The sequence below is a fragment of the Scyliorhinus torazame genome, chromosome 17 (genome assembly GCF_047496885.1).
Source record: "Scyliorhinus torazame isolate Kashiwa2021f chromosome 17, sScyTor2.1, whole genome shotgun sequence".
Lineage (NCBI taxonomy): Eukaryota > Metazoa > Chordata > Chondrichthyes > Carcharhiniformes > Scyliorhinidae > Scyliorhinus > Scyliorhinus torazame.
In genome coordinates this window covers 164,871,720-164,894,904 of record NC_092723.1, presented here as the reverse complement: position 1 = coordinate 164,894,904, position 23,185 = coordinate 164,871,720, and the positions used below count along the sequence as shown (strand labels likewise).

General features: G+C 44.8%; 1 protein-coding gene across 3 annotated transcripts in view; it reads left to right on the top strand.

The window, feature by feature from the left end:
- Window positions 1-22,973, top strand: part of prkar1b (protein kinase, cAMP-dependent, regulatory, type I, beta) — a 375,815-nt gene extending 352,842 nt beyond the window's left edge. For all 3 annotated transcript variants that reach the window (XM_072481561.1, XM_072481563.1, XM_072481564.1), the window contains 2 exons: window positions 14,352-14,433; window positions 21,574-22,973. In XM_072481561.1, coding sequence (XP_072337662.1) covers window positions 14,352-14,433; window positions 21,574-21,746 — 255 coding nt within the window. In that variant the 3' untranslated portion in view covers window positions 21,747-22,973. The remainder of the gene's footprint in view (window positions 1-14,351; window positions 14,434-21,573) is intronic.
- The last annotated feature ends 212 nt before the right edge of the window (window positions 22,974-23,185 follow it).

Genomic DNA, 23,185 nt, shown 5'->3' with positions numbered 1-23,185 from the left:
CAGCTATTTGCTTCTCCTGGCTTTTCCCATTTCTCATCTCTTTTCGGCCTCTTGAGTTGCTGTTCCTCGGCATCTCCATTTTGTGTCGGTGTTGGTTGAGCTGCGGGATACGTTTTTTCCTGTATTAGCAAGCTATTTTGGGTAAAAGAGCCTATTTTTGGGTTCATAAGAAGAGATGTGCAACTACTCATCACATCCCTGTCACCGGAAGTCGTTGTCCCTATATTATATATAATAGTGAGTACATTTTAGAAGTACTTTCATTTGCTGTGAAATGCTTTGGAATATCCTGAGCTTGGGAGAGGTATTTGTAAGTGCAAGTTGTCTTTCTTTTTCTTAATTTTTTATTCAAGAAATTTTCCATTTTACAATATACAGAAAAAAAACAATCAACTTTATATAATTTTTATAAAAATATCCCCACCAACCTGTCCCATATTTCCCTCTTTTATTCAGTCTGCACCCCCGCAACTTGCTGATGAATACTACTTCTTAAAGAAGGAAATAAACCACCTCCACCTCAAATAAAACTCCTGTTCTGACCCCCTAATGGCGTACTTGATTTTTTTCCAGGTGCAAAGACTCCAACAGGTCCCCCAACCAAGTCATCGCTTTAGGCGGCTCCAATGACCGCCACCCAAGCAGAACCCTTCGGCAAAGGCCAAAACATCAGCCTTCTTCCCTCCTGCAGCGCCCGGCTCATCTGATGCCCCAAAGATTGCCACCCAAGAACACGTTACCCCCAAAATCTCTAACAACATTTTGAAGAAGGAAGCACAGAATTCCACCAATTTAGGGCAGGACCAAAGCATCTGCGAGTGGTTCACTGCCTCTTTGATTAACGTCCGCATCTCTCCTCCAACTCCAGAAAGAACCCACTCACGTGCGCTCTGTGTCATCACTTTAAACTGAATCAAACTCAGTCTTGAGGAGGTAGAATTTACCCTGTACTAAGCCTCATTCCACCCCCCTCCCCAAATGTGCAACCCAACTCTTCACCCCATTTTCTCTTTATCTCCTCCAACGAAGCCTTCTGTCCCCATCAACTGCCCATATCATAAATCCTCCCTTCCCCCATCTCATCCAAAGACACTTAACAATCATAGAACGGGCGGCAAGCGAGGAAACGTAGAAAGTTCCTTCCGAACAAAGTTCCGAATCTGTAGTTATTTGAACCTATTCCCTTAATATTCGCCACCCAGTAATAATATATCAGATTAGTTAAGGCTAACCCCCCGACTGTCTATATCTCTGCAAAGACACTCTCCGAACCCCAAGGGCCTTACCCGTCCAAACAAAGGTCGAGACAATCTTGTTAATCCTACCGAAAAAAGACTCTGTTGAAAGATTGGAAGACTCTGAAATACAAACAAGAACCTTGGAAGGACATTCATTTCCACCGTCTAGACTCTCCCCGCCAACGATAATCGGAGAGCATCCCATCTTTCAAATCCGCCCTTTCCCCTTCTACCAGACTGGCCAGATTCATCTTGTGCAGCAAGGCCCAATCATAGGCCATCCATGTTCCCAAGTACCAAAAACTAGACCTGGCCAGCCAAAACGGCAATTTCTCCAGATCAGTTCCCTTCCCCAGAGGGTTCACCAGAAATACCTCGCTCTTGCTCACATTTATAACCTGAAAAGGAACCAAACTTACTAAATATCTCCATTATCTTTCCCACATTAGAGAGAGGGTTTGTGATGTACAACAGTAAGTCATCCGCATAAACGGACACCTGATGCTCCATACCCTTCCACCCAACCGATGACCTCAGTGCGATAGCCAATGGCTCAATAGCCACAGCAAAAAGTAGCGGGAAAGTGGGCACCCCTGCCTTGTATCCTTATATATACCCTGTATATACTGCTCAGCATCTTAAAAAGGATATTCCCATTCCACCCGGTCAAACGCCTTCTCCGCGTCCATGGAGATTAGTACCTCCAGCCCAGGCCCCAACAAGGGCCACATCACCACATTCAGGAGTATCCTTATGTTGGCTGACAATTGTCGGCCCTTAACAAACCCTGTCTGATCCCCAGAAATAAGTCCCAACAGGCACCCCTCCAAATGAATTGCCAGCACCTTCGCCAACAGCTTTGCGTTGGCATTCAACAAAGATATGGATCTATATGACCCACACTCCTTGGGATCTTTATCCTTCTTCAGGATTAAGGAAATGGAAGCCTGTGTGAGTGCGGCCGCCAGTACTCCCAGGACAGTGAAACATTAAACATGTCCAACATGATCAGTTCCGTCACAAACCTTTTCTAAATCCATTGGGAATCCATTTGGGTCTGGTGCTGTTCCTGATTGCAAAGAACAAATGCACTTCATAATTCATAATTCCCTCCAGCCCGAGCAGAGGCTCCAGCCCCTGCACTCCTCTCTCCACCACCAGGAAATCCAATCCAGCCAAGAACTATGCCACAGTCGAGCCTTCTTCCAGAGGCTCTAATCTGTACAACTCTCGGTAAAAGGTCTCAAATACCCTATTAACCGTTTCTGGATCAGAGACCACACCTCCCCCCAGGTCCTTGACCTGAACTATCTCCCGAATGGCCGCCTACCGTCTCAGCTGTGAGCTAATAACCGGCTGGCCTTCTCCCTATGCTCATAAAACATCCCTCTCACTAAACAAATTTGGCTAACTGCTTTCCCTGTCAATACAACGCGCCAACAACTGTACTGTTGGGGTAGCAGAGTATTGCCGGTCCACCGCCAGAATACATTCCACCAATCTTTGCCTGTCCGCCCTCCCCGAGTTATCCCTGTGAGCTTTCATCAAAATCAGCTCCCCCTTATTGACTGCCTTTAACGCCTCCCAGAACATTGTTCTTATTAACCTCCACATTTGCCCCGATCGCAAGGCTATTCTCTCACACACACTCCTATCTGCAAGCAATGCCTTGTCCAGCCTCTACAGGGGTTGCTGAGCGCAGCTCCTCTCCAAACATAAATCCACATAGTGCGAAGCATGGTCAGACATAACAGCCGCCGAAAACTCACCACCCGAAGGAGCAATGGCTTACCCACTACAAAGAAGTCAATAGGGGAGTAGACCCAATGCACATGTGAAAAGAAGGAGAACTCCTTCTCCCTTGGGTACCTAAATTGATAAAATCCGTATCCGTCCTATTCGGCGCGTACACATTCACTAAGATTCCCTCGCCAACATCCCGCTCACCATCATATATCTCCCTCCTGAATCAACCATTATATTATCCCCACCAAAAAGGCCACCCTCTTAATAAGCACCACGGCCCCCAGCATCGTCGCGTCAAAACTAGAATGGAACACCTGTCCCACCCAACCCTTCCTCAGCCTCGTCTGATCTCGAACTCTCAAATGTGAACCCCGCAGAAAAATAATATCGAACAAGCTTTTTAAATGGACAAACTCACGGGATCTTTTAACCTGCCCATTTAACCCCCTTATGTTCCATGTGACCACTCTGGCCGGGGGCCTCCATCCCCCCATCCTGATTAGCCGTATCCCATCCACAAGGAAGTCCAACAGAGGCCCGCCTCAACCAGATTCCAGACCCACCCAAGATGGCCACTGTCTCCTCCCTCCACCCAGCAGCCCATCCCTCCCCCTTAACCCCAGCCCCCCCCCCCCCCAAACCAATTGTCCACCCCTCTTCCAACAATCCCATTCCCATCCCAAACAAAGAAAACCCAACCAACCTTGGCTATTACCTCAACAGACAAAGAGATCACCATCCACAACGCACCGCCCCCCCCCCAAAGATAACCAGCCACGGCTTTCTCCCCCACTTTGCTCCCATTAACTAACATCTCTGTTAATAGGGTGACCCGCACCTGGGGAAAAACGCAAGTTATATATTCAGTAATTCCATACACAACCCCCCTACCCGAACCCAAGTTTATAATATTGAACATAATACAAATCCATCCCCATGCCCATTCCGCCACCCCACCCAATATTTCCAACCATTCCCAACAACGCTTCAAAGGTTGTTAAGGGTAAGATCCTGGCATGGATAGAGGATTGGCTGACTGGCAGAAGGCAGAGAGTGGGGATAAAGGAGTCTTTTTCAGGATGGCAGCCGGTGACTAGTGGTGTGCCTCAGGTGTCTGTGCTGGGACCACAACTTTTCACAATATACGTTAATGATCTGGAAGAAGGAACTGAAGGCACTGTTGCTAAGTTTGCAGATGGAGGGGCAGGTAGTATTGAGGAAGCAGGGGGGCTGCAGAAGGACTTTGACAGGCTAGGAGAGAGGGCAAACAAGTGGCAGATGGAATACAATGTGGAAAAGTGTGAGGTTGTGCACTTTGGAAGGAGGAATGGAGGCATAGACTATTTTCTAAATGGGGAAATGCTTAGGAAATCCGAAGCACAAAGGGACTTGGGAGTCCTTTTTCAAAATTCTCTTCAGTTTAAGGTGCAGGTTCAGTCTGCAGAAAGTGACAAAAACCAAATCCCCAGGCAGAAGCCACCTTATGTGCGACCACTCACTTCATGGCTGCAGGTGACTCGAGATTGAACCTGGCTTCATAAATTCATCTTCACGAGCCTGGTAAGTAGGGTCACGACGGATTTACAGAGGTGGGTAGCCTCCCCCTGTCATTGGCCAGTCAGGTTCAATCGATATAGATGAATATTTTACTACGGTTTCTATTGTTATTCCAATGCCTGCTGGTGTTTTTGCCGAAGGCGTTTTTTCAGAGGGTAGAGCAGTTGATCAAGTTGGTCATTTGGCAAGGCAAGGTAGCCAGAATTTGGAAAACAGTGCTTCAAAAGGGTCGGCAGTCGGGTGGTTTGGCTCTGCCTAATTTGATCTATTACTACTAGGCGACAAATCCTGAGAAGGTGGTTTGTTAGTACAGGGACCAGTGGAAATTTGGGTTAAGACTGAGGAGGGTTCATGTAAGCATGTCGGGATTACAGGTGCTAGTGACAACGCCACGCCTGTTCTCCCAGGAAAATACGCGGGCAATCCGGTGGTGGTAGTGTCTCTGAAGATTTGGAGGCAATTTCGGCAGCATTGTAACTTAGGGGCAGTGTTGAAGATGACGCCGATCTGTGCAAATCACCTGTTTGTACCAGCTAGATTAGATGCTAGGTTCCACGGCTGGGAGCACGAGGGGGTGGTAGGAATGAGGGATTTGTTTTTGGGTGGGTGACTCACGAATTTGGAGGAGTTGACAGAGAAGTATGCGACCCCACGAACCAAAACTTTCCAGTATATCCAGGTGCGGGATTTTGCGAGGAAGATCTTTCTAGTGATCCCACCCTCCTCGCTGTTAGAGAGAGTGCTGTTGGTGGGGGGCATGGAGGAGGGGGTACCTCGGGGATTGACAGGAGGAGTCTAGAGGAATATATGGTACCGTTGGAGGGGGTTACTGCTAAGTGGGAGGAGGAGTTGGGAATGGCACTGGAGGAGGGGGTGTGAAGTGTTGCGCAGGGTGTATGCCACGATTAGGGTTAATTCAATTAAAGGTGGTGCATAGGGCACATTTAACGAGATCGAAGATGTGCCAGTTTTTGAAGGATCAGAGTTAAGTGTGAGCGGTATGGGAGGGCCCAGTCAATAATGTTCACATGTTCTGGTCTTGCCCTGAGCTGGGGAGGTTTTGGGGCTCATTCTTCAGCACCATGTCGGCAACCTTGCAAATGGATTTGGAGCTCAATCCCCTAGGGGCCATGTTTGGGCTTCGGAACTGCCGAAGCTGCAGATGGGGGCGGGGGCCCACGTTTTAGCCTTTGCCTCGCTGATTGCTCGCAGGTGGGTCCTGATTGCAGAGGGGAGGTCAGCTTCTCAATCCTGTGTCTTGTGCAATGTATACAGTTGGATGTACGACTTCGACCAGCAAGTGGGGACGGTCCATGTGACTCCATAGATCGGGCAGTTGGTAGTAAGTCGTACTAGAGGACAGTCACATTATAGGTAGCTGCAGGAGTGGGCAGCACGATGGCGCAGTGGGTTAGCACTGCGGCCTGACAGCGCTGGGGTCCCAGGTTCAATCCCGGCTCTGGGTCACTGTCTGTGTGGAGTTTGCACATTCTCCCCATGCCTGTGTGGGTTTCGCCCCCACAACCCAAAGATGTGCAGGCTAGGTGGATTGTCCAAGCTAAATTGCCCCTTAATTGGAAAAAATGAATTTGGTACTCTAAATTTAAAAACAAAAGAAGTAGCTGCAGGAGAATTCCATTATTCGTTACCGTTTTTATTATAGTCCGTTAGTTATCTTTCCATGTGTTCATTTTGTTAATACAATATCTTACTAGTCAAAGAACTAGATGTTCTGTTTGCATCTTTACCACGCCCACAGCAAGCTGTGGGCGGAGGCAGACATTTTAGCCTTCGCCTCATTGATTGCTTGCAGGTGAGTCCTGTTGGGGTAGGTCAGCTTCTCCACCCAGTGCCTCAGTATGGCTGGGGGACCTAATGGAATTCCTACACCTTGAGAAAGTTAAGTTAACCTTGCGAGGGGGGATCGAGGGATTCTATGAAAGATGGCACCCGTTCATTCTGTACTTCAACTCCTAGGGATGGGGGTTTGGGGGGTGGGTTGGGTTACGAGGAGGTGTTGTGGGTGTTTCTTTTTGTACTAGTTCTGTTTGGGGTGGGGTGTATTTTCTTTTTTATGTACAAGATGTCAAAAACTTAATAAAAATATTGCCAAAAACAGGTGATGGCTAAACTATTAGATTGAAATCGAGATATTCATGGACACCAAATAAGCTATTAAAAGTTGGAATAGCAGTTGCATTCATTTTTTAAAATTTAAAGTGCCCATTTTTCTTTTCCAATTGAGGGGCAATTTAGCGTGGCCAATCCGCCTACCCTGCACATCTTTGGGTTGGGGAGGGTGAGACCCAAGCAGACACTGGGAGAATGCGCAAACTCCACCCGGACAGTGACCTGGGGCCAGGATCGAACCTGAGTCCACAGCACCGTGAGGCAGCAGTGCAAACCAATGCACTCTGACAGTTGCATTAAGAAGAAATGCAACTGAATCATGGATACAACAAAGTCAGAACTGCCGGTCAAACATTTTACTTTGCAATTTTTGATCAGGAGAAACCAGGAACATATCAGAATATTGCACACCCTGTTCTTCTTCACCTGATAGCATTAACTATAACTGTTGCTTCAGTTGTCCTAAATTATGGCTTTATAAACTGACCCCATGTTCATGGTGGAGAGTGTAAACATAAGGGTATTCACAAGTTGTCAGAGTGTGTAGCATTTTCCTTTTTTCTTAAATTTAGAGTACCCAATTAATTTTTTCCAATTAAGGGGCAATTTAGCATGGCCAATCCACCTAGCCTGCATATCTTTGGGTTGTGGGGCAAAACCCACGCAAACACGGGGAGAATGTGCAAAATCCACACGAACAGTGACCCAGAGCCGGGATCGAACCTGGGACCTCGGCACCGTGGGGCAGCAGTGCTAACCACTGTGCTACCGCGCTGCCTCCATTTTCCTTTTATAAAATATTTACAGCAGTTGAGACTATTCAGAGTTTAACATAAGACTGCCGTGACATTTCAGTTAAGTTACTTGTCATGTAGTTTCAGCCCCAACCAGCAATACCACTCACACCTCAAAATAAAATCAGATTATACACTGTGCAATGTTAATTCAAATTAGGCTAGATGCGCTTGAAAATTTTCAATCTACAATAAATTGGTTATATTTGGTTTTCTTACAGTTGCTAGTTCAGCGTAATGCGTAAATAGGTCTGAGTTATGGAATTTTTCCTCTTGTTTGAAATATTGCCGGAATGGTTTAGTTGACCTGACATAATCTGAAACTGGAATCTGGAATAAAACATTGCAGCACGTGATTTGCCTATTTGAAGATTGCAAATTTAGATTGGTAAACAATTGTAAAATCAATATATTTTTCTAAAAAGCATTGGTGGGGGTAAAGTAAAGCTTTGTATGGATAACCTACTTTTTAACCTTTTTATCAGGAGTTTTATTTCTGTTCAATCCAGCAACCACTTCAGTTCAGACATGGAGGCTTGTTGTACTTTTATTTTGTTAAATAGCATCCTGAGACAGTTCGGGAATTTCTGTGCAGAAATACTCATTATTTTTGTTATTTATATTTGTCTCATTATCATACTTGACACCTAAAATAATGATGTACTGTGTTGAGAAAGTGATTCGGTAATTTCATGCCCAGATTCTCCAAGAAGCTTCATTACAATCCTGCAATTGCTTCATTATGAAATGTCTGCAACTGTTTTGTGTGAGAGAACTGAAATGGATGCCTTCAGAATCCAGACTGGGGTCAAGTAAGACTATGTTGTAGCCCCCATACTATTTACAATCTACTGATGGTGGCTATTCACCTGATCAAAGAAAACTGCCCTATGGTGTCAGTATTTTTTTGTTAAAATAAATTTAAAGTACCCAATGTTTTTTTTCCAGTTAAGGGGCAATTTAGCGTGGCCAATTTACCAACCACGCACATCTTTGGGTTTCTGGGAGTGAGACCCATGCAAATACACAGAATGTGCAAACTCCTCACGGGCAGTGACCCGCGGTCGGGATTGAACTTGGTCCCGGCGCCATGAGGCAGCAGTGTATGGCGCCCCTCGTATTAAATGCATTTCAGATGGAAAACTCTTTTAACGTCAGTTGCCTCCATACACAGACTTGATCACCCTATATATACATGATGTACCGTTTCTGGATGACTGCAGCATCATTGCACGTTTTGCATGGAATTCGCAAGCCCTCAATCTCTTAAATTCTGCATACAAAAAACTTTGTTCTGCCTTTGAATGTTGCCAGAACAAAACTCATATATTAGCCCACACCTGATCAGCCATATATATTGAATGAGAGACTCTGGAATATGTTGAGCACTAGCCACACCTTGGCCTCCATCTCTCTCAAAAAGCCACCAGTTCTCCAGTGGGAGAAGCTTTTCACCAATGCTGACAACTTGCCCAGCAAGCTGCATCATGCTTTGAGTCTCAACACCTTAATGGTGAGGCGGAGCAGCAGCAGAGAAGGAATGCAAGGGAAGAAAATCCTGTCCTCTGGGTTCCACTACCTCGGAGGTCCTGATCCATGTGCTGAAAGATACACCAGTTAGGAATCAGCCTATTCAGTCATCTGAAGATCCATGGCGGAAACTCACGACCCTGAGTAGATGTTATCTCGAACTGAAGGACAGCCAGCAACATCAAGTTCAGTGCAGTGTGTAAACTGCACTGAAACCTGGAATAAGACATCCCAGCATGTGAATTGCCTATTTGAAGATTGTAAATGTAGATTTGTGAACAAGTGTAAAATTGATACATTTTTCAAAAAAAAATTGATGCAGGGAGAATAAAGCTTTGTATAAATACCCTACATTTTGGGGGGAATATTTTTTGTTTAATCTAGCATCCGTTTCGTTCCAGACATGGAAGCTTGTTTTATTTTTGTTTTGTTTAAATAACACCCTTCCTGAGGTGATCCTCTTCAGTTGTAAATGCAGTTACATTGTATGCACAATTTTGTCCCATTATCATACTTGATACTAAATTGTTATTGGATTGTGTTGAGAAAACGATTAGGTAATGTCATGCAAGTTGCTAAATAATTTCACTAGCCCACTATCAACGCTTTTGATCCAGGGCCAAAACAATTCGATATGTATGACTCATTGTTTAAAGCTACATTGTAGGCAATTAAATTGACCTTTTGGAATGAATTTCTGCAAAAAGACTTTGGCGATCAGGTCATAGACTTTCAGGATGGTTTTAGGAAGCAGCAATAGAGATCTAAGGCCACATTGTAAAAACACAGCTGTGATTTGTTCTGCATCTGGGCAGGAAAAATTTCCGTTCTGACTTTGGAGGTGAGGCAACTTCACCCTTGAATTCAAATCATGCAGATCTGCCTCCATCTCTAATTTTGGTCATGGCAGTGTAAAGCAAATTTGAGGCTTTGACAAAAGATTAAAGAGGATGGGAGCCAGTGCTATGTATTCTGCTTATTCAATTCCTGTAGCTAGTTGTCTTTTTTAAAAGTGCAGCGCTCTTAGTCTAAAGTTGAGTCTGAAGATGCTGGAAGAGTAAAGCAGATCTGTCATCATCTGTAAAGAAAAGCATGGACAGACAAACAGACAATTGTTACAATTGAAAAGTAAACATATGATTGAGCTCCTTGATGGAACTGAATGAACTAGGGAGAAGAAGAACAAGCATTCTTGAAAGCAATGTGATATTAAATGAAATAGCACACAAAACTAAAAAGTGTGCATGGCGGTAATGCACACGAAGACAGAGAATGCTGGAAATAATTAGGCAGAGGGGTAGAGAGAGAACAGATCAGGCATAAAATTGGGACTAGCTGTTACCTAACAATTTGAGGAACAAGACCAGATATTCATTGCATTGACTGGAGCGAAGCCAGAAACCTGCTACTGCAAGCAGTAAACCACTACAAATCCATTGGCAGAAACGTCTAACCTCAATTTCTTCAGTGAATTAATAGAGGAAATCACAGGCTAGCGACGTAAAGGCTGCATCTCAAGGGAATCAAGGGTGACAGTGAAACTTTGAAATATTAATGCATGCTATGTCTTGGAATCACCTTTTCATGTGTGTCTCAGTGCGTTTATGTGTGTATGTCTTTGGGTGCTGTTGTGAATACATTCAAGCATTTAGTAATAAACATTTATCTTTTTTTAAAAACTTATTGGGCTGGATTCTCCACTGTCGGGATGCTCCATTTTGCCAGCAGCCCTAGGGTTTCCTGACGCGTTGGGGCTGTCCTACAATGGAAAACCCCATTGACTAGCCGGCATGCTGAACCAGAAATCTGACATGGCGAGACGGAGAATCCAGCCCATTGTCTTTTGCCTGTTCTTAGTAGTTACAGCACTTGATAGAATCATAGAATCCCTACAGTATAGAAGGAGGCCATTTGGCCCATCGAGTCTGCACCGACCCTCTGAAAAAAACACCTAACCCCACCCTGTCCCTGCAACACCATAACCCCACCTAACCCGCACAGCCCTGGACACAAAGGGCATTTTAGCATGGCCAAACCACCTAACCTGCACATCTTTGGACTGTGGGAGGAAACCGGAGCACCCGGCGGAAACCCACACAGACACGGGGAAAATGTGCAACCTCCACACAGACAGTCACCCAAGGCCGGAATTGAACTTCGATCCCTCGTGTGAGACAGCAGTGCTAACCACTGTGCCGCCCCAAAACTGAAATCACTTGTGGCTATGGTGGGAACTTGCTAAAACATTTTTCTCTTGAAAACACATTTGTCTCAAGTCAGTCCTTCCCTATCCATATCATTTAAAAAATATATTTTATTCAGGCATTTTCACAAAAAACAAACCAAAGCAGAAGTAAAATTATACAGCATTAAAAATAATCTACACCCACTCTCCCCCTCCCCGCTCCCCAAACATGACCCCTCCTCCTGTCCTGCCTTCCCCATTTGAACCCCCTTACAACATGCCCAAAACATGGAGACATGATTTGCGGGCCTCCCAGCGCACCGGCCACATCTCTCCTCTACAACCCCCCCCCAAAACCTACTCATCCGCGCAGCCGTCATATGTGCCTGTGAATTTCTTTAAACTGAATAAGGCTTAGCCTCGCACACAACGAGGACGCATTCACTCTCCGCAGAGCCTCAGCCCACGTCACGGCCTCCACCTCCCCACCCAGCTCCTCCGCCCACTTCCGCTTTATATCCCCCAGTGGGGCCCCCTCCCAATCCATCAGATCCTTGTCGACCTCAGACACCTTCCCCTCCCCTATCTCCTCCTTCAGCAGCACCTGGTCCTGCAACCCCAAGGGCGGCAACCCAGGAAAGAACGTCATCTCTCTCTTCACAAAATCCCGAACCTGCAAGTACCTGAAACCATTCCCCCTGGGCAGCTCATACTCTTCCTCCAGATCATCTAATTTTGCAAACTGCCCCCTACAAATAGATCCCCGAATCGTTCAATCCTGCCTGCCTCCACCCCAAAAACGTTGCATCCAGCCCCCCCCCCGGGTGCAAGCCTATGATTATCACAGATCGGTGACCACACCGAGGCACCCGCCAGTCCTAAATGCTGCCTCCACTGCCCCCAACACTCAAGGCTGACACCAACACTGGGCTCACAGAGTACTTGGCTGGCGAAAATGGTAGAGGCGCTTGTTCCTCTCCAAGAACCCTCCCCCTCCCCAAATCGGCCACAATGTTCCCTACCTTGAACGCCACCTGCTTATTCACCAGCACCTCCAAGCCCCTCTTCTTCATGTCCAGTCCTGAGTGGAACACCTGTCCTACCCATCCTTTCCTCAATCTTGTCTGGCCTCCTGTCTTTTTCTATATCTCTTGTAAAAAGGCCACATCTGCCTGCAGACTCCTCAGGTGCGTGAACACCCGTGACTATTTGACTCGCCCATTCAGCCCCTCAAGTTCCACGTGACCAGCCTGGTTTGGGGGCTTCACACCCCCTTCTCCTGCCGATCAACCGTACCCGTTTTTGGGCCAACCCAAGACCCTTGTCATGCGACCCTCCTGGCCCACCATTGGATGTCCTCTCATCACTCCTTTTCCAACTCCGCCACAGCAACCACACCCTTGTCAGCAACCCCTGACCCCTCTCCCAAACAAAACAACAACTCTATCCCCCTCCCCTGCACCTACCTCCTGAAAACCCTCCCACTGCACTCCCGTTAACTAGCCCGCACAGCTAACATGGCAGCCCCCGCCCAAGACCTCCAAACACCCATTCCACACACCCCCATCCACGCTCCTCCCCCAAAAAACAGAAAAGGTGCACTCGCCCTTGGTATTCCCCCCCACCCCCCGGCAGAGGAACCTGCCCCCCAAAACCACGCCACCAAAGAAACATTTCAAGGGTAGACGTTTCCCAAGAACAAAGAAACCTTCTCACAAACTTCTCCAAAGTTCAATGTCCTCCTCCTCCTGCCAGTTCATTGTCCCTCAGAAACTCCATCAACTCCTCTGGCATACCAAAATAATATTCTAGCTCCTGGAAAAGGCTGGCTACAGCACTCCAAACCCCCTTCTTGAAGAGGGCAGCCTTGACCCGTTTAAACCCGGTCCTCCGCTTTGGCAATTTTGCACCCAGGTCTTGATACACCCGCAGCTCGTTACCTTCCCAGGTGCACCTCCTCGTCTGCCTTGCCCATTGAAGAATCTTCTATTTATCCAAAAAGCGGTGCAACCGCACCACCAACGCCCTTGGCGGCTCGCCCGCTTGCAGCCTCCTCATCAGCGCCCTGTGCACTTGGTCGACCTCCAGGGGCCAGTCAAAGGCCCCCTCTCTCATAAACGTCTCCAACATTTTGGCCACATAAGTGCCAGCTTCTGCTCCTTCGATGCCTTCGGGCATCCCCACAATCTTCAAATCTTGCCTTCTGGAGCGGTTCTCCAGATCCTCCACCTTCTCCTTCAGCCTCTGCTGTGTCTCCCGCATCACTCCCACCTCTGCCACCAACGAGGCCACCTGCTCCTCATGCTACCCCACCACCTCCTCCACATTCTAGATCGCCCGGTCCTGGGACTCCAGCCTCTGCTCCACTCTTTTTATAAATTTAGAGGACCCAATTATTTTTTTCTACTTGAGGGACAATTTAGTGTGGCCAATCCACTTAACCTGCACATCTTTGGGTTGTGGGGGTGAAATCCACGCAAACATGGGAAGAATGTGCAAACTCCACACAGTGACCCAGGGCCAGGATCGAACCCGAGTCCTCAGTGCCATAGGCAGCAGTGCTAACCACTGCGCCACCGTGCCGCCCACTGCACTCTCAATGCCTGCTTTATTCGGCTCCACCACCTTGGCCAGGGCCTCCTTCCTCTGCTGGCTGAACTTAGCATTTAAAAAGTCCACAAGCTGCTCTGCTGACCACTGGGCGGGCAGAACTGACCCTTTACCCTCGGCTATCTTAGCCTGTGGCGCACCATGAAGACTCTCCTGCTCCAACAGCTGCTTTCTTCTTGCCCCACATTTATCATATGAGTACATGTATAAAAATGACATTTAAACCAAAGTTATGAACATCGATGGGCCGAATGGCCTCCTGCACTGTAAATTCTATGATTCTGTGTGCTACACCAAGAGGGGAAGCGCTCAATTATGGTTTCAGCCAACTGATAACTTAAGATCTAATCAAATGTTTTGCATTTTATATAACACTACTGTATTTAAAATAAATTGAAATGGATATCCAAGTGAGTAGGTGCTTCGAATCTATGGACCCAAAATGCAAGAAATGAAACTTGCTAAGCCACACTTATTCTCCACTTGATTACTTGCTGCATTTTTGCCCATTCTAAAAATAATCCTTAGTTTCTCACTTATAATTAATCTGTTATTAAATAGGGCACTGCGTCAGTTCTCCAGCGTAGATCTGATAATGAGGAATATGTAGAGGTTGGAAGACTAGGACCTTCAGACTATTTTGGTGAGTATGGATTTCACATTTGTTTCCAAAATAATTTTGACACTTTAACCTTTAGCATGGATGTTTTAGTAACCTTTGTTGTTAAGTTGTTTAACAATATCTAGTCAGTTATTATAGTTGAACTCCAATGAGTAAGTGATGTGGTGTCTAATAAGTCCTGACAGTGCAACTTATTCCTGTATCCCGCATAGCTTTGGATGTTTCTCATTGATTTGGAAACAGTTTTAACAATAACTGAAAGGAATGCAGATTCAATCACAAATGAGTAACATATAATCAGGCAAATGCACTTTCCGATTGTTGAGTTTTACCACATGAAGTTTTGCGTTCTCGCCTTATGGTGGATCGTACAGTTGACTCAACACCATATAATCCAAAATCATATAAACAATATTTGACAAAATATGCTTGTTTTCTTTTTTTAAAATATTTTTATTAAGGTAATTGAACATTTTTATAAAAATAACATAGACAATGACATCAACATGGTATAATAAACATTTCGCCCCCCCTCCCCATCTCAATCTTCACACACCCCAACCATACAACAACAATCTGGCCCTCCCCCCTTGGAATACTGCATCTGCTGACATTTTAATTTTCCCCGAGAAAGTCGACGAACGGCTGCCACCTCCGGGTGAACCCGACCATTGACCCTCTTAAGGCGAACTTTATTTTCTCGAGACTGAGAAACCCAGCCATGTCACTAACCCAGGTCTCTACACTCGGGGGCTTCGAGTCCCTTCACATTAACAAGATCCGTCTCCGGGCTACCAGGGAGTCAAAGTCCAAGACGTCAGCCTCTATCGCCCCCTGAACCCCCGGCTCTTCTGACACTCCAAAGATCGCTACCTCTGGACTCGGCACCACCCGTGTTTTTAGCACCGTGGACATTGCCTTAGCAAAACCCTGCCAAAACTCTCCAAGCTTCGGGCATGCCCAAAACATATGGGCATGATTTGCTGGGCTTCCCGCGCACCTCGCACACCTATCTTCTACCCCGAGAAAACTGCTCATCCTAGCCGCTGTCATGTGTGCCCGGTGGACTACCTTAAATTGTACCAGGCTGAAACTGATGCTTGTGTTTTCTGATGTAATTAGAAATTAAAGTAATCCAGCCCGAAATCATTAAATGTCTTCTGTGATAGTGCGGCCCCTTTAAGGGGTCAGGCTCCACAGGCCACATGACTGACTCGGTGCATGAACCCTGCCAATGGGGAAGTTGTGCGGGGACCTGGGAGCAGGAACAGGACATTCTGGACTAGGGAGCCAAAGTGTTGTACAGTGTTATGTGCCTGTTACTTAACTATTTTTGCATTTCATCAATAAACCCTCTTTGGAAGTTTCCAGTGTATTTCTCGAGCCATAGCCCTGGCGACGAGGTAAACTTTTTGGATCACAGCCATCGGTCGTTGTGACTTGAGAGGGAAGAAAGGAACAGCTTAGAAAATAGAGAAGTTCCAGCAATAGTCAGAATGATTTAAACCGTGAGTGGAAATGCCTATCATTGGGAAACTAGGCCCATTCAACCAAGGGATTGAGGATTGAAGTCAGTCGAACCCCTCTGTTTTTTTTACCGCAAATGAGATAACAAGTGAGGTCAAGCAAAAGTGATACTTCTGACCATTTTTGGGCCCCAAATGTATAATTTGATTAGGGACCTCACATCCCCGAAGTTACTCAAATTAAAGACCCTTGAGCTGACAGTGAAATTGGTTAAGGAACATTTTAACCCAAGGCCTTCGATTATTCTCCAATGTTATAAGTTTAACTCTGCAGTAAGAGACCATGAACAGTCTGTCTCAGCCTTCACAGCCAGGCTTTGACAACATGCTGCACACTGAGAGTTTGGGACCACGCTTAGTGAAATGTTGTGCGATTGGCTGGTTTGCTGGATCCATAACCTTAATATCTAGAAGAAGCTTCTGGCGGAGACCACAGTTACATTGGAAAAAGCGATCAGGATAGCTCAGACAACGGAGTGTGCCTTAAAATATGCCACTGTGCTTCAACGCATGGCTGATGGGGAGGTTACTGGGGGGGGGGGGGGCTACATGGCCTGCAGCAGGATCAACACGCACAGCCCAGAATCAGGCACGGTCTTCGGTACAGGAGCCAAGGCGAGAAAGGGAGTTGGAGCATCAACCCGAATCCAAGGGGGACTGCTATCATTGGGGAGAGGACCATTCCCTGCAGAACTGCCATGTTCGGGAGTTCATGTGCTTCCGATGCAACCAAAGAGAGAATATTCAAGCATGTTGCCACTCGAGGCAAAGTACGCCAATACAAAACAACAACAGCAGCAGCAGTTCACATCGCCAATGAAAAAGGTGGAGAAGAGCTCTGAAGAAGAGCATGCAATGTCATTGAACCCCTATAGTGCAGAAAGAAGCCATTCGGCCTATCGAGTCTACCCCAACCCTCTGAAAGAGCGCCCTACCTAGGCCCACTCCCATAACCCCATAATCTAACACAACCTTTTGGAAACTGGAGACAATTTAGATTGGCCAATCCAACTAACATGCACATCTTTGGACTGTGGGAGGAAACCGGAGCACCCAGAGTAAACCCATGCATACACGGGGAGAATGTGCAAACTCCACACACTCGCCCAAGGTTGGAATTGAACCTGGGTCCCTGGTATTGTGAGGCAGCAGTGCTAACCACTATGTTACCATTATGCCCACAAATTTCACCATCTGCCTTGGTGGACTTTTAAGCTGGGTCCCTGAGTCTCTGGATTATTAATACAGTGTCAGTACCATTGTGCTACTGCCTCCCAATATAGAATTCAGACAGTGCAGAAGGAGGCCATTTGGCAATGTATTCGGGAATGTATTGGTTGAATACAAACCAATTGAATAAGACATCTGATTAAAATTGTATTACGGGTAAATGGTAAACCCATAAAATGGAACTCAACACCAGGGCTTTGGTGACCGTAGAAGGTGAGCAGACTATCATCGGACAGGAGCGCAGTCTTTAAGCTTGAAGAGTTCTACAGCCAAGCTTTCACCATATACCAGGGAAATTTTGAAGATCCCCCGAACAGCGAATACCCCAGTGGCATACAAGGACAGGAGACAATCTGCCTTTGGTTCTCGTGGAAGGACACAGACCCAAGCTGTTGGGAAAGGACTGGTTACAGAAAATTAGGCTCAACTGGTTGGAAATCTTCAAAATATCTAACAACGTCCTCCAAGATATCACAAAGAGGTATGAAGTCGTCGTCCACAAGGTATTGAGCCGGATAAGGACGTAAAAGCTAAGATATATGTCAATCCAGATTCGACGCCCAAGTTCTTCAGAGCCAGGCCATATAAATTGTATCAGAACGTTGAAGCTGAGCTGAAAAGCGATTGGAAGAGCTTGGTATAATCAAGCTGGTTCAGTTTTCCCAGTGGGCGGCGCTGATGGCCCCTGTCAACCTGATCGTTCGATAAGACTTTGTGGGGACTATAAGCTAACCATAAATCAGGCTGACCGGATCGATTGGTATTCAATTCCCTGAATTGATGACCTCTACGATAAGATGGCGAGAGGCCTCACCTATTCAAAATTAGACCTCAGTCATGCATATCTGCAATGGGAGTTGGTTGAGGAGTCTCAGATGTTTGCTACAATCAATACCCACAAAGGCCTCTTCCAGTATAGCAGACTGCTATGCAACATTGCTTCAGTCTGCGCTATCTTCCAGTGGATGATGGAAAATCTCCTCCAGGGAATTCCCAAGGTGATGACATGTTGGTCACTGGCACTACATCAGAAGAGGAAGTATTAAAGAGGTTTTGTTATGCCCAGGCCTCAGAAATGGCGTATCGAAGATTTCAAGTTGATGTGACAGGATCGCACCCCTTAGAATTAAAGGTCAAGACCATACGAGACGTCCCTTCACCCAAAAATGTCGGCCATAAACCCTTCCTCGTTGTGGTCAATTATAATGGAAGGTTTATTTTGAATTTAGCAACAACATTGGCACCATTACACCAGCTATTAAGAAAGATTCAGCGGTGGTAATAGAGGGAGTCTGAAGTGGAGGTCTTGTGAGTCAGGAAGTAAGCATTAAAGTCTTCAAAGCTCTTTGTCCATTTTGACTCCGGGAAATCAATCTTGTTGACATGTGATGCATCCCCTTACGGTATAGAGGCAGTTTTATCCCACAAAATGGGAGATTGTTGGGAGATGGCCATGATAAATTGCTCTTAGTGTCCAAAAATGGTTAGGTGGGGTAACTGGGTTATGGAGATAGGGTTGAGGTGTGGGCTTAAGCAGGGCGCTTTTTCCAAGAGCCGGTGCAGACCCGATGGGCCAAATGGCCTCCTTCTGCACTTTAAATTTTATGATCTATGAATTCTATTCTATGAACCCTGAACATCTTTAGGTTGTGGGGGTGAGACCCACGCAAACACGGGGAGAATGTGCAAACTCCACACGGGCTGTGACTCGGGTCCTCATGCCATGAGGCAGCAGTGCTAACCACTGCAACACCGCGCTGCCCTTTTGAAAATTTCTGAACATGTTTATGTGGGTTGAAGCTCAGTTCTGAAGAACACTGCTATCACATATGTGACAACACTCCATCTCAGTTGATTACACTGTACAAACTGAGTTGATGGCAGCAGCTATTCCAATATGTTTGGGCAGCACGGTAGCATTGTGGATAGCACAATTGCTTCACAGCTCCAGGGTCCCAGGTTCGATTCCGGCTTGGGTCACTGTCTGTGCGGAGTCTGCACGTTCTCCCCGTGTCTGCGTGGGTTTCCTCCGGGTGCTCCGGTTTCCTCCCACAGTCCAAAGATGTGCAGGTTAGGTGGATTGGCCATGATAAATTGCCCTTAGTGTCCAAAATTGCCCTTAGTGTTGGGTGGGGTTACTGGTTATGGGGATAGGGTGGAGGTGTGGACCTTGGGTAGAGTGCTCTTTCCAAGAGCCGGTGCAGACTCGATGGGCTGAATGGCCTCTTTCTGCACTGTAAATTCTATGACTATGTTTAATTGCTTAACTGAAAGCTATTATTCATTCAAGTGTATGCATGCAAGCATAATTCCTCTTCTGGAGTGAAATAGTGTGTTGAGATTACTGGCTTACCAGAAAGCACCATGTAAAACTGTAAATGAACAAAGTAATCACATTTTATAATTTTCCAGTCATTTTTTTCAGCATCATACATGTAACTAAATGTATCAGGTGATTACTGGGTTGATGTTAATCATCTAATAAGAGTCATTCTTTGCTCAGAAGGAGGCCATTCAGCCTGAATCCATGCTGGCTTTCTATGGAGCAGTCCATTCAGACACACTCTCTGCTTGACCCCAGTAACTGCACAGTTATTTCCTTCAAGTACTAATCCAGTTTCCTTTTTGTTTACTCACTCATAAGATGTAGATGCCACTGGCTAGGCCAACATTTATTACCCATCCCTAATTGCGCTTGAGAAGATGGTGGTGATCTGCCTTCTTGAACTATGAAATGCAGGTTAGGTGGATTGGCCATGCTAAATTGCCCCTTAGTCCCCAAAGATGTGCAGACAGTGCAGACTCGATGGACTGAATGGCCTCCTTCTGTGCACTGTGGGAATTCTATGGTTCTTCTTTAATTAAAATAACATGGGGAGAAATTAGACTTATTATATCTGTTTTACCACATGTAAGCTGGTACAATGAGGACCAACTTTAGGAACCATAGCTTCCAAAGGGTCCCTTTAAGATGCCTGACCAAATGTTGAGTTTGATGATTTTTCAGGTGGCTTCCTGAAACAGGTGATTGGACCTTTTTTTTCACATATGCAAGGGGACAAAAGCCTGTTTTGGCTTCTCGAACAGAAGCTTAATCTTGCAAAGCAGAGCAATACTGGATTTTCTCTGTTCAGCATTCTTAAACAGTTGCCACCAAAACATAAATGATACTTTAAAGTACAAAAACAAGCTTTATTTGGTAGTTGGATGAAAAATCTGCCTTCTTCTCACTCCCTATCGGAAGGTGGCTTGCTTCTGCCTGAAATTCTTCAGCTGTGGAGGGGCAATGGGTGCTGGCAGCTCTTGGGGCTGCTGGTTCAGCCCCTGCTGCAGGTTCATCACTGTCTTTGGATTCGACACCCGGCAGTGATTAATTTAGGTTCGTTGATTTATATAAAAGTACACACTAATATAATTTACCAATTAACTTTTTCCCTTTCCAAGTTAGATTTTGATGTTGGAATACCAAATACTTTTAAATAAGTTCCTGACTATATTCACAAAATAAAGATGACAATTGTATTTCCGTATTACGTAAAAAATAGAGCTACCATTTGAACCTACAGCAATACACAAAGTCCTTCTTGAAGGATATCCACAGCAAAACATACTATAATCAATGATGGCTTCCACTTTTGAAAGAGCCCTGGATACCAACTATGCAGCAGTTTCCACCAGGAGGCACTAAGTGGCAGTCAGGTACATGGACTTTGACTAATTGTACTTTCTGCTTCGTGTCCCTGGGCCTGGTTACAGAGGGCAATTGTAGTACTTCTTATCCTCAATGCTGCTCTAATATTAGCTGACTTGGAAAGATAGGAAGGAAGGCTGGAACCTTTCTGGTTTGTCGGATTCGGTGAAAGATATACTTTTTAAATCACTTTCAACTCTGTCGGCCAACATTTCTCTCCTCTATGCTTGATTGTGCTTGTTTTGAATTCCAGAACTGAACAATCACTCTGATTATTTTTTTGTCAGGATTTTAAACTAAGATATTAAGTAAATTAACTTGTAAGCCTTGCACCAATCAATGTCACCAACTAACCAGGTGCTCCCAATTCTAAAATGGTCTTTCTTATTATTCTACGGTAGAGCCAATTCAACACTAGCTAGTTGGAACTAAATTGGACGCTATTATTTGCAGTTGGTGGTGGAGGAATCTCTGATCACCCTGTCCAGGTTTAATAAGTAACTTAAAGTAAATAATGTATAAGGAAATCCAGTGACTCCAATAACACAGATGCAGGGTGTGTTTGGTGATATTTGTCACATGAATACAATCTTTTCATAATTCCAAATTCCTGAACTAGTTGGTCTAATGCTATTCTTTGTTCAATATTCCATTCAAAAACAAATAATTTACAATTGCATAAGTTTTGATTCTGACCACTTTGTCCATGTTTAGGTGAAATTGCCCTGTTGTTGAATCGGCCGCGAGCAGCGACCGTGGTTGCACGTGGCCCGCTGAAATGTGTAAAGTTGGATCGTCCACGCTTTGAACGGGTACTGGGTCCATGCTCTGAAATTCTCAAGAGAAACATTCAGCGATACAATAGTTTCATTTCTTTAACTGTTTGAAATTCTTGGATGGGTTGCTGCCTTTGTGTTATTTTGTGCAGTTAAACTTGATCTGTGTTGTTGCTGTTACAAGTGTTTTATGTAGATAATATCAGAAGCACCGGAAGAAGACTTCAACTTGATTTTGAAAGACCATCAGAAACAGGTAGTCCAAGAGGAAGGGCTATCAATCTGTTGACTGGAAGTTCTAAAATTGGCGCCTTTTGACAATGAAATTTAATAACAAATTCCAGTTTGTTGCTTAATCTGTTACAATAGGTCACTGCAACATTTAAGTAAATTTCCTTTTGGGTGATCATGCATTTTGTTAGTTAAATGCATTATTTTTCTTTAAAGCTGCTTTAAATTATGTTTCTTGTGAATTCCATGCGTCAAATGATTTTTAAGTTCTAAAAACTATTAGAATTAATGGATCATAATGTATTACACTTGATGAACATACTGACATTGAGTAACAAATATTGTTGACTTTGACCATAAATTTAAAGAATGAGTATGTTATACTTACTGCAAATTATTTAGATGAAATTGTAACGCTGTTGCACAGTTTAGGAAAAATGGAAAGCCAAATTAATGGAACATTCTTAAAATTTCTGGGTTTTTATTTTCTTTCGTGTATTTTCAAGATTGCGGTCACGTCTTGTTTATTATTTAAACACGAGTCCTATTTTCAAGCTTATTCTGCCACAAAACCTTAGTCTTGTTAGTGGGGACTTCAAGGTGTGGCAGGCATTTTTATTTGTGTGCACTGAAGTATAATCGTTAGTGTATGAAGTGGGGGGTCTTCGATCAACTCTGCTTACCTATGTAATCTGGATGAGTTTATAGTCTCTTGCAGGTGTTCCTGGGGGCTCAAAACGGCAGCGTATCTGATATGTAGAAACAGGCTTTAGAATCTTAAAAGTCTTTGTGACTTAAAACAAATCCAAAACAAACTCCACAATGAAGTTTTCAGATATTTTGTGTCATCTTATTTTGCACTAATTTCTTTATACTTTTAAAAGTTAGCTGACTTATCAAGCTTGGTGTGCTATTGGAGCTTCTTTAATTCCACAAAAGAACAATCGCACAATATTGCTTTCTGTGCTGAGTTGCATATCCAGACATTTTGGAGTATCATTCAGTTTTTAAAAATAAGAAAACCTGAATCACTCTTTAATATTGTATTTTCCATCATTTTATGTAATACCTTTGCTTTCTCAAGTCAAATAAAAAAGCATCCTCCAATATGCATTTTTGTTTTTGATTAAATTGTAACACTATATGTTTTTAAACACTTAAGCATTTCTTGAATTACATTTGATGAAGTTAATGTATATCCATGTGATTTTTATAGTCACTGATATATCTAACAGCTAAAACATGGATTGAATCTGGCATATGCCATGACATACTTGCAGACAGCTCGAGAGTGCTTTCTGTATTTCTGTAAATCTTGT